We start from the raw sequence: 14,741 nt of genomic DNA on the forward strand, positions 1-14,741 counted from the left end.
CTCCAAGTCACAGTAGATGAACATCTTACAAGCACCCTGGCAAGTTTTGATTGACCTTCATCATGTGCATGCCCGCAAAACCAAATGAGCACTAGACAGACCGAGGGAGCAATACAAAAACTACGAACTCACAACTTACAAATTTAAACAATTTTCTCTGAACATTACACCCTTTGCAAATGATCTTTGCATATTCTACTTTACAATGCACGGTACTTTACATGCTCGAAAAATGGAAATAAACTCATCACCAATGTCAAAAGTTGTTTCTCACAATGGACTGACTACTGAGAAATATGACTGCGTTTTCTACTTGTGGAAAACTTACTATAAATTAGGTGAAATTTAAAATAAAATAAAAAAACAAACTGATTTTGAAGTTATTAATCAGCTAAAAAACAGAAGATAATAATCTATTGTGGGCCGAGCTTTGCACAAAAATATGCAAGTAGATATGGTACAGCTAAATGGTACACAACTCAACTTGTCAAGTCCAATGCATGCTGGGGGAATGCTTTGATGTTTCATCTGAAGGTATCCACAACCGATGTCGCCAAACCCCATCCAAACGAAAAATAGTTGCAGTGATCCACACTGATACTGCTGTGTACATGTCTGAGATGGAAAGGCACGAGACAACTCGTAAGCCCACTTCATCTTTTTGCATGCATCTGCATTATCATATCATATTGAAAGGATAGGTCATTCAACAAATCAAAACTATGGGAATCAATGTAACAAATGTAGTGACAAGAAATGGACAACTTAAGGAGCCCATGGCATTTTCTATGTAAAACGATTTTAGAAGACTTGCTGGCTTGTTTTATTATTTTTGATCGACCCCAACAGAAAATAGCCAATAGAAGATAATCAATATACAATAAAAGAATTCCTATAAAAATTAAAACAGAGTTAACATACAAATGCTGAGGACTATCGACACTATAGCTGATTGACAACAAGGAGATTGCACACCTATGCAAGTAGGCCTATTAGCTCTCAACCGGATAAGATGTGAACTATGGAGCAGGTCTTGGCACTCAACTGCGGGCCTGTGGCACAAATAGTTCAAAATGGGTGGGGCGGTGGTGACTTGGGACACACCTCAGCCAGCTCCAAGAGACTGTTACACAGACTATTCTAAATGAGTGAGGTACTTGTGGCATACGCTAAGGTAAACTATAGAATACGTTCACATAAACTATACGTGCATCTTCCTCCTTCCATTTCGCAATTTTCTTACTAAGGTGTACCCCTTGTTTCAAGATTATCATGGGCCAAGTAAAACAAATTTTCTCAGAATGCATGATCTAAAATATTTATTACAAGGGAAACATAATGCTATTGAGGCGGAATGCTTGGGGTTTGATTAATTTTGATTATGAGAGAACTAATTTTAGGACGTCAAAGTTCTTATTACATGTCAGCATTTGTCCTGCATATACTTACCAATGGCTCACTTTTAACTCTATTCACATTGAAATATACTTTGTAGCCGATAAATATCCCAAATATTCAGGAAGGTTCTTTATTTCTTACTTACCCATCCCTTGATGAACTCTTCTATGCTTTCTCAATATTGAAGACTCCTAGATGCAATCGTTGCCCTGTTGACCAATGGAAACAAATGTCAAATTTAATCTTGGAGAGAAGGTCAAACTTTTAAAAAAACAACTATATAGATCTTGAATCCTTAACCATGCTTGCCGACATCTGACAGCTTCTTGCCGTACAGCTCGTTTTGGATCATCAAGAGCATTTGATATAGCTCGTAGCACCTGAAAATTAACATACACAAACTCACACATGAGAGAGAGAGAGAGAGAGAGAGAGAGAGAGAGAGAGAGAGAGAGAGAGAGAGAGAGAGAGCACTTTAGAAGGCCCTAGTACGTATGCATATCTTCTGTTCAATTATGGAAAGAAGGTTTAAAAAACCCACTAGTATTCCAAATTGAGCAAACTAAGAAAATATGAAACATTGAATGGGTGATTGATGATTCAATTGAAACCTGTGATCTCATGGGATATATCCTTGAATGGGGCAGTGCAGACATCGCAACAAGACACTGAATCGCTGTCTCTCGAACAAGCTGAACGCAGGAAGTAAATGTTTCAAATGTAACACCAAGCAAAATTAAGTCCCAGCTAAAACAAAAACACGAGTTCCTATGCAGAAGTCTTATACCATCATATGGGGGTAGGAGATAAGCCCAAGAAGGCGAGTAATAATGATATATGCATTCTCCACCACTGCTTCTTGACCTGCATGTATGAGTCATAAAGAAAAAATTCTCCTAAGACTTGCCTGGACATTCAATGTTTAGAAACTAACAAAAAAATGCAAGAAAAAGCAAGAATCTTATGAATGCATGGTAATTATCTTAAATGTTGATAACTCCAACCTAAAAATAGTTAATATTGGAAATTGAATTGGAGCATACCGTGGTTATCCAGAATTGAGTAAGTAAATCAAGGGTTATGTAGTTGGCCAAATATGTTTCCGGCTAATTTAAGGATTTTACATTTATCCAAGATCATGTGTGGGCCAGGTGGCTGATATCAATTATATAGGATTACTTTATTGTTTGATAGAATTTATATGGGTAGTTTCGATCCCGTGCATCACAAAACAGTAACCTTTCGCACTTCAAAGAATCTCTGACTTGGTCAACTTACGTTTTTTCGGGTATCTCAAAAGTCAAAACTTTATTGGGTTTAGAACACCCTAGATGTCAAACCATCAAAGTGTGTTAGTTCCTCGTTCATGAGAACTCAAAGAGCCTGCCATACAATCTAACGTAGGGACTCGGAGTTCCGATCATGGGAATCAGCCTTTCCACAGAGAGTGGGCCTAGCTATTACTTTGACAGTCCTGGGAGTCCTGTCACATGGGTACAATTTACTTAAGCTCCCTATTCATCAGGAGAGTTCCCATTCAACATGTAGGAGACCTCTCTCATGTCAGTTACCCAAATGGCTAGAGACTATTATGTCCAACAACCACAGCAACACTTCCAGTTGGAGTCATTTTCTATATCTTGTTGGTTTACCATTTTTCAGGGCTTTGAAAAACTTTCAAACCAGAGTCGATGCTAAATTTTATGAAACCTAGAATAATCAAAGAATCCAACTCCCCATGCTCCTCCTATGGATACAACATAATTACTCTACGTATCAGAAACAAATATCTAAAATGAGCATGGGTGGCCCAAATAATACTTTAATCACTTAACTCCTAAGACACATTGCCCATGGCTACAAAATGTCATTGATTCCACTCTGCATACTAAACTCTCCTTTCCGTCTTTCATAAGTTTTTTAACCCCGAAACAAGAGCATATGCACATACAAATGGAAAAAACTGAGATAGAGTCTTAAAACAAAGATATGGCCTTACCAGTGTTGTCCGTCAGTATTGCAGATAATACCAACAGGACACTGTATATTACCTCCGAATTAGAAATATCCTCACTTAATATTGATAAGCTATCCACTAATAAGGGGATGAGCTGCAAAACACAAAGATGCTATTGGTCACATCAGAATCAACAGGGGAAAAAAAAGACTTTGAGTAGTAAGTTTTGAGTTTCTCCAGTGCCAACCTTCTTAGCTTCACTCAAGATGGCACTGTGTGGAGTATTGGATATAATGTGTGCAAAGGCTCGATACAGCATGGATCTGAGATCATTTAGCAATTTAAGTATATCAAAAGTCATAAACACTGCATCAAACCAAGGACTAGGGCTTTTGAAAAACCGACTTTACAAACTCTACAAGGTCGGTGACTAAATAGTCATGTTTTACCAGCAAAGCTAAGCTTGAATCTGGTTGATCAAGATCCAAGCAGATCAATCAGAACGGATTAAATTATCCTCTAGTTCAGCAAATGACTTGAACAAATTGAAAGCATGACAAATATCAAAATACACGGGGTTCAGACATGGTATTTGTTGGAATGATTTTGCACACTCTAGTAATATCAGAATCCTGCTTGACACGTATAACCATGTACTCACTACTCAGTACTAGTAAAATGTTTGTGAAATTACCAAATGATTTATATAGACAACACTCAGCAGCGACGCTGTTTGGATGATGCTCAACAACTTATAAATAGAAAAAGAACGCGGTAGCCTCCTGAATATAAAATGACAAGCAGAAATGAATGACAAAAAGTTCTATTCTTATTTCTAGTAAATGGACATGTGCAATGTGAAATTATGTAGATGAGGCAGCAGTGTAGTGAATCAATGTTAGACTTTAAAGCTGTATATGCTAAGTGGATAAACAAACATTACTATGCCAGATGAAGGGAAAAAATAAGTAATTATCTAAGAATTATCAGAATTCAATAGTAAACATAATCAACAATCTGGGGCAGGATTTCAAGTCTAGGTGGGAAACATTCAATGCCATTCGAGTTACACGAAAATAGAAGTGAGCCAAAGATGTATAAAGATAACATAATATGTATTATGTGTTGAGGGCGCTAATGATTATCAACTACAAGGCTTGGGAATGTCCTAAGCTATGCCTCATACCTTGTGATTGATGAATTAGACTTCACCACTGAAGATATCAGAACCGGCATCATGGTAGAGAAAAAGCGTTGCTTATAGAGCGGTCTAATAACTGCATGAAATCTTCTGTTCAAACAAGCTTCGGAATCGCTCATAAGAACATGGAATGCATCTGCTGCAGATTTCATAAGAGGAAGCACATCCTCCTCATCACTGTCTTTAATCGGATGCTGCTTCAATGACAAGGCCGCACTATCACTGTTTGACAGTAAACAACTAAAAATCGTCATCGTTATATCTTTAACTTTTTCATGACCTCGCATAAGCAAACCTTTTCCCATCCATGCCAGTCCAACAATGGCATGGACTTGAAGCAAGCTACTGTTTAAATTACTAAGTCTTAGTCCACTACTACCAATCTCACTGCCATCACTTGTTCCACAAAATCTCCTTAGACCACTGTCGTTCGGAGTCCACACAATACTGCTAAAGATTATATCCAATGCTGCTTCTAAACTACAAACATCAGAGGTCTCCATTACGTTGCTTTTTAGAGGTAGTTTGTTAACCATGGAACCCAGAGCCTGAGCTGCAGGAACATGACCGCTGAGGAGGGTTGTCAAAAATATGTGCACTATAACTTTTACATTTGGGATGCGTGTTTGAGGACGAACAGCTATGATAACTGAAGCAAACAATGAAACTATCCACTTGTCTCTGCACGGAAAACTGTTCAAACCATGATTATGCTGTGAAGCTTCAAGTTTGCTTGGATTGACACCAGATATGGACTCCTCTGATGGGAAAGTAGCACTTGAGAAAAGTACATTTAAGGCTTTTTGAATAATGATGCTTTGACTTTCCTCTGAACATTTTGCAACGGCTAGCTTCACTGCTGTCATTGTTGCATCAAGAAGCTCCTAAATGCATGTAAGTGTATAGTCAGCACTCAGCAGCACTAAGGAGTACGTTACAATCAAGTACTCAATTGTTGAAGATGTCTAATGACGTGAAAACAAACATGAAAACAGATCATATGAAAATTAGACAACAAAGAGTAAGAAAATTAAGTACATGAATATGGCAGTGTTCTTACATTTTCCTGCAGGCCAATGTTGAAATCAGTGTTCTTAGCAATGTGGTCCCAAATATCTACAGCGAAGTGGAATGGGAATTCCTCATAACCTCCAATTTTATCAAACCTAAGTCCATGCCAAGAAGTATTGCTGATCATAATAAGGTGAAATAGAAAACAATAGTCTGCTGACTTGCAGAAAGTGTAGAATGGTTAGAAACAGAAAAAAGAAAACAATAAGAAGCAATCATGAAAACACCCTATCCCTCTTAGTTCATGTACAAGAATAGCCCCAAAATTTAGGACTCAATAATTAACTCCCAGCTATGCATTCACAATCTAACTATTATTTCGAGAAAAAGGGGAATGACAACTCCCTACCTCTCTATTAAGTCAATGAAAGAGCAGAAATCATCAGGTGAGCATGCAAGCTAAAAATTTTGGGTGAGAAAGATGTTATGGGTTGAAAAACTGTACACTAATCAGTTTTCTGGCACGATTTTTAAAATATATCATAAATTCATAATATTCAAGATATCCATGTATCTTTAGGACTTGCTAAAATGAAGGGAACACACAGGGTATCAGTTTTTCCGCCACGAAGTTTGAGATTGTTACTTGTTAATATTTTGATGACAGGACTTCAGCCACCTCAGGATTCCCTCACTCAAATACTTCAATATTTAGATCATACAATCCCTCTGTTCTGTTTTTGAAGCCTGTCCTGTGGGTTGGTCTCTCTATGTGCAAGAGGGGTCCCATCCGAGGGAACTCCTGAGAGCTTGATACACATCATATTCGTCCATTTCTACCAGACGAGATCTTTCTGTAGATCGTGACACACCAACAAAGCCTCAATAGACAACAGTCCAAAAATTTGTGTTTACTCCCTTGGCGTTGAACATACACAAAATCTCGCAAGTGGAGAAACAAAAACAAAAAAAAAGTAGCAATATGCATGTATCAAATAATAGACAAATCAATAGCTTCATAACATGTGACTGGAGTTATCAAAAGAAAACACTGAGAAGAATGGCAGAGCCTCAGCAACTAGTCTCTAGAAGTACAATGAATGAGAATAAGTGCAATATATGTTTCGAAGAGACTCGCATACCATGGAAGCAACTTATTAGATAAACATTCCAAAAGCTGAACAGCGGACTCAGCTGATTCGATGTTTCCGTGTACCTAAAGATGCAAAATGTCACATTAGATTGAGAAACTAGCATGGATAAAAGACTATTTAAGAGCACAAACAATGCACTGTCCTCGTTTAAGTTAGCAACACAAAAAGAAAAGAAAACACACAAAATTTGCCATTTGGAGAGGACCATAAATGATGTCCCAATAGAACCATAATTTCCAGTCAAACAGGAAGGAGATAAGCAGTCAGACATACTAAAGCATCAGATAATCTGTCAAATACGGCCTTTTCCAGCCCTTGGACAATAGACAGCATAAAATTCAGGCCTGTTGGACCAATCTCAGAAATTGCTTTGAGTTTGAGAGATAAAGGCATGGTTGAATCATTGGAAGACAGCAACAATACGATCCTTTCTACAACAAGACCCTTAAAGCATGTTGCCTTGTCCGAATCATGACGAGTATCAACAAATGAGGCAATTTCCACCAATGCCTTCAATGACAACTTCCACAAAAGTCCGTTGTCAAAATTCAAAGTGATAATCGACATCAACCTCGTCAAAATACTTTCAAATATCAATTTTGGCACAGGCAAGAAGCTGCCAGGAAATGTGGCCATAATCTGCAGACCCCTCACTGTAATTTGAGAACAAGGGGGGTAAAAAAAGAATCAGGAATTAGCTTCCAGGAAATGTTGCCAGAATAAGAAAATATTAAACTTGCTCATCAGATGTTAATAATTATCAGTAAACACAGAGATTCACTAAACCCTTTTCCATGTTATGCAGAACCATTTACCTCCAGAGTGAACATAGGCATTCTGACTTTCTTCATGTGCAGTTATTACTAAGGTAAAACTGAAGGCTTCAGTTAATGAGCGGCAAAAACTCTGAAGCATGCAGCTCCATGTCTCATGTGCAGACACAGTAGTTGAAGTTCGTCCTTCAGAGCCCAAAACCAAACATCTGCAAGCAGTGAGGAGTTCAATGCAGAGATATAAGGCACCATAATCAAGTCTTCCAGAAAACTTATAACCATCCTCCAGCTGAATATCCCCACAAGAACCTGAAAGCCTCAAAGTGTCCATTAAGCGGAGGAAGAAGATCTCAAACACTCTATTGCAGGAGGCAATGGAAGCCCTGGCAGAAACAGATAATATTCGACCAACTGCATGTAGCTTCTTCTTGTTTGGCATAGGAATATCCCCATAATTCTTAAAAGTAGTGATGGAGTTGATAGTCAAGTTTATTTCTTCATCACCAACAATCAAACTTAAGAAGGAGCCCTCATTTTGCTGAACAACTTTTTGCAGAAGTAGGAGAGCTTCTGTTGCAATTTGATTCCCCTGAAAACCCATATCATCCACTGGTTCCAACTCCAGAGATGAAATTGACTCTAATGAATTAAACAGTGCATCTTTTAGTGAAGCCCAAAGAGTTTCAGCATGTTGTGCCATCCTCTCTGCTCCATACAACACACTGCAATAGCTAAGATACCTCAAAGACTCAACCTGTGGGCATATAAAGTCACTAACGAAATAGGCATAACTAGTTTTCTGATGGTATCTAAATATCTTAATAGAAACCCAGGTAGTAGAGATGCATTTTGTCGATACCAACCTTGGTCGATGGCAGAGTAGAAGAAAGTTTTTCAAGAAGCAATGGAACGGCAAATGGCTCAAAAAGAGGTGTAGAAGCGAACGCCAGCTGGTAGTTAAAAAAAAAAAAAGGTTAATGCAAAAAACGAGAAAGGAGTATAGCTTTACGGTGTGCATTAACGAAGCCCAACAAAAGCAGTGGAATGTAGCCTTTCTGACAGCCTAAGATCAGAAGAATCTAGGCTTTAGCTTTAAAAAACTTTCACCAAATGACAGTCTTCCTTCATCACTCAAATAATTTGAACAATATATAACAAGTCTTAACTCGCTTTTTGGAACATAAGTGTATTTTTGGTACCTTTGACATAGACTCGGGAAGATTATAAAATAAACTTCAAGCGTAAGCAAAATATCAGGAAAAAAAGAAAGGGAAAGACAAATTATGTACAAGAGCTGGGAGAAATTTACATACCATTAGTGCCCTTGACAGCTCATCCCTTTTCACCTCAACTTCATCTCCTTTTGGCTTTTAGAAATAGAAGAAAGGTAAACATCGAGTGTAAGATGTGAATAAAAATATCATATACTACTCAATAATCCCTAGAAAGAGAGAAAAAGATTCATATGCGAAATGAAAGAAACGAATAAAAATGTATGTGTTCAAAGCAACAAACAATAAATTATTTATCTAAAACCCTCTTAATGGTAATATACAAACGTTAAACTATTTATACGCCACACTCTTAAGATCACACGAGAAGAAGTCCGTTTCTGCACTTACCAATAGTTGACAGCGGGGTGAATTTGTTGTAAAAGCATTTCAACACGAGATTATTGCAACAGAAATACGACAAGGTTGCTAAGTGTATTAAGGTCAAACCTGGGAAGCCATGCATTTTACCTACAATGTTTTTGGTTTTCCATTCGGGTTTGGCGATTCTTCCTTGCATACCACACCACAACCTTGATTCTAAACTAGCTTACTTAGCAAAAGATAATTTCCAACACAAAATTAAACAAATAAATCATCCTACATAAAACTGGGAAGTTAGAGAACAATCACACTTCAATTACAAGGAAGAGTAAAGAAAATTAGTACCAGAAATCTTTGTTTTCAGTTAACAAAGGAAAATTGTGCAAAATTTAGTCTCCATCAGACTACATAAAGTGCTAGAATTCATCCAGATGCATGCATATAATACAAACAGACAAGCAAAGAAGACACAATAGAAGAAAACTGGCATTCAGTTGTCTTACATGTGTAAAATGAATAGGGAAGTAACTTCCCAAAATTTCAAAAAGCTCCTCCGCAAAACTTGCAAGTGGACCAGATGGATCTGGAAATATTCGAGCCAATAATTCCACAATACGGAATGTGATCATTAGACACTGTGGATCCTTTTCCCCATCAATCGCTTCACATATTCCATGGACAATATTATCATCCTAAACAGAAAAGAAATAAGAGTCATAAGAGCCAACTAAAAAGTGTAAGACTTAAAAGTTAAAGGATGAGGGTTTTGACAAGCGCCCCAAGGGAGGGGGAGGGGAGATGAGAAGAGTCACTGTGGAAGCAACAGCAAAGGAAAAGAAATCACTGTGAAACAACAGAAACGCTTGAAAAGAAAAGTGGAAGAAGTCCCACACGATAGGCAATAATTACGAGTTGGACATACTGACATAGAGGTGCATACACGAGAGAGAGAGGGAGAGGGAGGGAGGGAAGGGGGGGCGGGGGGGGTCAGAAAATTATAAACACAGATTCGACGGTATCGTGCACGCAGATGTATCTTGTGATGGATCCAAAGAAATGAATGAGAAGACAGCTGAAATGTAAATGCACTCAAATGCATACTTCGATGGCTACAGACTTCCTTCAGATGGTTAATTACACAACTAGTTATAGGCCTAAAAAATGTTAAAAGTACAAAGAACATAATCAGATGATGATTAAAGGATCCTGACTGTGGGGTTAAACCCGTAACTCTTCTGTTTCTGCCTCTTTCCTCTCATACAATTACCCTTATTGAAAATATAAGTCTCAAAATCAAACAAAGGCAACTAATCACTAAGATCATTTTTCTAAAAACACCAAATTGCAGGGAGGCAGGATTGAAGAAATACCAGTGCCGCAACCACGTCAGGATAGCGATCAAATAGGCACTCCAGAAGTTCATAGCAGAGCTGCGAAACCGTTCAGATAGTAAAAAGGAATGGAAAAGAAGTCCACAGTAGAATCAAATAAACATGGTAGCTCTCTCTTCCCAAACAGAAGTAATTAGCAAACATGTTAGCTCTCTCTTCTCCATACAGAAGTACTTAGTAAACACGGTAGCTCTCTTTTCCCCTGTACACACGCCCCCTCCAACCCCATCACCAAGCCACTTCTTCATTTTTAGTAATTCAAAAATTGTAGCATTTGTATAAGCAATAAAATTACCAAAGAAGCCATCATCAACAAGTGGCAAGCAATCAGTTATACCTTCCTATCATGTTGCCCCAAGGATTGCACCTGCAAGTTTACTAAATAGGACTGGGCAACTGCTCTTGCTTCGTTAATAGTGACCATTCCAACATTACTTTTCCTCTTCATCAGTGCCAAGCAACCAACAAGTGCACCACGCAAAGCCTTCCAATCTGCCTGATATAAACACAATATCAAGTACGTTTATAACAAACACATCGTAGAAGTGGAAACATTAGCCTTACCATAAATTTAAAATGCTTAAAAGTAAAAGCTACAGGCTACAGACAAAATACACACCAATTTGATTGCAAATTTTAAATCTATATGCACATGTACATATGACGTGGATAGATGAATGCTATTTATTGAACAGCACTTTATACTTTTTCAAGCCCTCTTAAAGAAATAACTAGAACTTCTAAAGATCCAGATCAAGGATTTCATAAGACCATGGGAAATAAAGCAGCTAGAGAGGTCCAACTGGAACCTTCGTGACGAAATAGTAACATTATTGAGTTATTATCTTTGAACTAGGAGGTGCAAGCGATATAGGACAAACAGACAGAGCAAGAGTGAAATGAGTGATCATACACTGTCCAAACCGAGGGTTAAGTGTGAATTCAGTAAGATCACCATCCCATTATTGGAGAGAACAGTATGATCTTGCTCAATCTAGCCACATGGTCTTTCAATTATTTTGTTAGCTGATATTGGGGTGTCTTTACCCCTCTTTCGAAAACAGTTAAAAATGAACATACAGAGTGCTAAAAGATATTGTCAAAAAAGTGCTGGAGAATTTTCCATCACGTGATATTTTGCAAAAGAGTACTCACCAGCCTTTCTGTAAAGAATCCTATCAAGCTATGGATGACAGCATCATTTAAAGGCTTTGATGCAAGACGTTGCAGCAACTCTGCAAGAAGTAGTATACCTGTGGGGACAGAAAAAGCAGGATAAGAAAAAATTGTGAACACCCATGCTATAAAGATAGTTAATGCAATAAATAGCTCCTATAAATTTTACCAATAACAACATGGCTCCAAAGTAAAAGATACTCTGTCTTACAGTCTTAGCCATCTAAATTACACAAGGGTTCAGGAGCTACCATGACTCTATGAATATCGAGAAATTGACACTAAACATCACCAACTGCATAGCAGTTCGAGAGAGAGAGAGAGAGAGAGAGAGAGGTTCAATGAAGACGACAATTGTTCAGCTCGGCTCTCAGTTAATGAATTCATTCACTCTGAGACAAAAATGTTAAAGGTTTCATAAGCAATTATACAAAGCATTCATCCCAAGGCAATTTAGGTTTTCCCTTCCCCTACCATTTATTTTATTCAACCTGGGAGGAAAACGATTAATGGTTCGTGGTGGAGGCAATAATTCTAAGGGGGTAGAAGTTTTGTAAATAGATGGTGCAGTTGGTAACCAAACGAAACCATTCCGTGTGTCCCTCATAAATTAGGGACACACGGAATATATGGTGCAGTGCAGTTGGCTCATAACTTCTTTTCTCACCAACATGAATATGTTAAGGAATGTATACTGCATTGAAAAAAATCCCACTGTCTTCCCCTCCCTAAAGCATTTCCATTGTTGTTGATTCTATCACAGACCACTCTTTTTTACTGCATCAACCATCCGTACTGTTGCATCAACAGGTCTTGATCATATACGACATCATCTAAAAGGTTATTCTCCATGAACTTATCTATAATTGGCGCTCCTACGACCATTTCACAAACGTATTCATTTCTATTTTGAGGTACCGCACATCCATCTTTCCTTTTTGCTCAACCACACAACCATATTTGCATCGCCATACACTTATATCAGAATGTGGTTCTTTCTGACTTACTCAACATTTGGTACGGTAGAGCAATATTGGCCCTGTAGTTGGCCCTATAAACTCCTCATCGAACATTATTGATTTCGGTAGATCACATAATATGCCAGAAACAACCTCGCACTTGAGCCACAATACTTTTGAGCATGGATCACATCCTCTCCATCCTTTAACTACGGAACCTAGATAACGAAATTAGTCATCGACGAACTTGGAGAACCCTTTATATGTGTGCAAACAAACGAAATCTGAACACTTCGCCGAAAAGCAAACTATGCTAAGAATAAAATGTAATCTCCAAGAGGTATCCAACCTAAAGGCATCATCCACCAATTCCTACCACACTTTTCTTCTAATTGGACAGACCCTAAGCCCAAGAACACAGATCGAAAATAAGATTCGAACACTTAATCTCACAGGTCTCCTAATCCAAACCACCTATAGTTCCACCAAGCTAGAACCTCCATCAGCATTCCCTACCGCTCCAGTAGAATGTCACTCCACAAAAAAGGCTATCCTAGATGCCCCTCGTTATATATCTGAGTCTTGAAACACACCATATTTGCTTTCCAATCTCTAGAAGGGTTTTAACCGCTGCAGGCTTGCCAGTTGGATTTGATCCCAACATGTTTCAACTAACGGAATTGTAGACATCTCTTCCCCTTCCAAATCACTGTATTTACCATTCATTGTTACCCTCCCATTGCAGTCCATTGAACCCTGTAGGTTTCTAAGTTCCCTATTGAATCAACTTTTCCATCCTCCACTCTTACCAGGCCCTCTACGATCGTAGTAGTAATGCTCCAGCTGGCCTCAATAGCCCCAACAAGGTGCAGCGTTTTCCACTCACTGCTGTAAACAATACTAGCAAATGCACTCTCAATGGAAGAACCCGCATTTTCAAATATAGTGGCAAAGGCCACTAAAAATGTGGTTGTATACATCCACCAAACAACAGAAGCCGACTGTGAAAAAACACATACATTCAAAACCAACTCATTGCTTCAGTCCGAAACTAACAGCCCTGAAAAAATAAACAAAAACACAAGAAGTACCTCTCGAACGAATAATGCTGTCTGTGGTAGTCAGATACATCTCCATATCTCTAACCTACATTTTAAACAGCTATAGTTTAACGAGACGCAGGGAAACAGAGAGCCTATCGAGTAGAAAATAAAAACGACGGCAATTAGTCGACGCAAAGAAGTATGAAAATCAGAGGCGGCTCCACCATGGGTTGAGGGGGTTCAAGAAAATGCACTAACATTTTGTAATTTTTTACATATGTTTTAGTTTTTCTTTCATATCGTTGACAGTGAATAATCCATCGGTAGCCAATTGTAAATCAAAATTCACTTAATTTTATTAGTAAGTAGATAAGATAGCTCACCAAAAGAGAATAAATTAGGGCCAATAAATTTTCTACAAAAATAAATATGTCCATATTACATAAAGCTTTGTATACAAAAAATTTCTTAAGTTTTTGTCACCGCTCAACCAAAATCCTAGAGCCGCCCCAGGCGAAAATAGTTAGGACAAAAGCTTACCAGTTCTTCTATCTTTAACATGTCATTCTTCAATAGAGCAGCAATTGCATCTAAACTTGCAACCTAGCATGCAATTACAAACAGAGTTCAAATGATCTTACACAATGCATTAAAAGCTAACGCAATTTTATTGATTCGGGCAGTTAAGGAAAACAGGGAAGTGGAAAGAAGTCAACCTGCTGAGACGGGGAGCCGGAAGAGTCGACATAGGATTCTACGTGCTTAATCCAGTGAATCGAGTCGGCCATTGGGGAGAGAGAGAGAGAGAGAGAGAGAGAGAGAGAGAGAGAGGGTTTAGGGGTTTTCCAGCGAACGGGGAAAACCGCGAAAGAACCTACGACTCGCGGTTGTACGATGTAAGTAAATTCGCTTATTTATTACGAACGCAGATTATGACCAATGGTCCCTATAGTTTTAAAAACGTTTCACTCTGGTCCCTTGAATTCCGATATCTTTATTTTGTGCCTCGTCACTGTCATCCCTCCGTGACTCCTTCACATTCTGTTAGGTTTTGTGGCAGGTGCGTGTTTTGGGCAGGGCCGT

General features: G+C 38.4%; 1 protein-coding gene across 1 annotated transcript; it reads right to left on the minus strand.

The window, feature by feature from the left end:
* Positions 1–118: 118 nt before the first annotated feature.
* LOC131299226 (MMS19 nucleotide excision repair protein homolog) lies at positions 119–14,554 on the minus strand. Its single transcript, XM_058324853.1, has 21 exons — positions 14,375–14,554; positions 14,199–14,261; positions 13,707–13,761; positions 11,636–11,733; positions 10,818–10,976; positions 10,460–10,519; positions 9,593–9,781; positions 8,808–8,861; positions 8,358–8,444; positions 7,537–8,248; positions 6,995–7,374; positions 6,710–6,783; positions 5,617–5,722; positions 4,542–5,440; positions 3,603–3,678; positions 3,398–3,509; positions 2,186–2,262; positions 2,010–2,090; positions 1,699–1,778; positions 1,544–1,607; positions 119–671 (listed from the first exon to the last, which is right to left on the minus strand). The coding sequence occupies exons 1-20, from the start codon at positions 14,444–14,446 to the stop codon at positions 1,574–1,576; spliced, it is 3,468 nt and encodes a 1,155-aa protein (XP_058180836.1). The 5' UTR covers positions 14,447–14,554; the 3' UTR covers positions 119–671; positions 1,544–1,573.
* Between the last annotated feature and the right edge of the window lie 187 nt (positions 14,555–14,741).

This window comes from Rhododendron vialii, chromosome 8a (assembly GCF_030253575.1).
Source record: "Rhododendron vialii isolate Sample 1 chromosome 8a, ASM3025357v1".
Taxonomy (NCBI): Eukaryota; Viridiplantae; Streptophyta; class Magnoliopsida; order Ericales; family Ericaceae; genus Rhododendron; species Rhododendron vialii.

Bases quoted from the DNA above. Each gene is read 5' to 3' on its own strand.
- LOC131299226 (XM_058324853.1), bottom strand. From the start codon at position 14,446: ATGGCCGACTCGATTCACTGGATTAAGCACGTAGAATCCTATGTCGAC. The intron at 7,375-7,536 runs GTAAATGGTTCT...CTCAAATTACAG, and splicing joins TGCCTATGTTCACTCTGGAG to TGAGGGGTCTGCAGATTATG. The intron at 6,784-6,994 runs GTATGTCTGACT...TTGCATCTTTAG, and splicing joins ACAGATTATCTGATGCTTTA to GTACACGGAAACATCGAATC.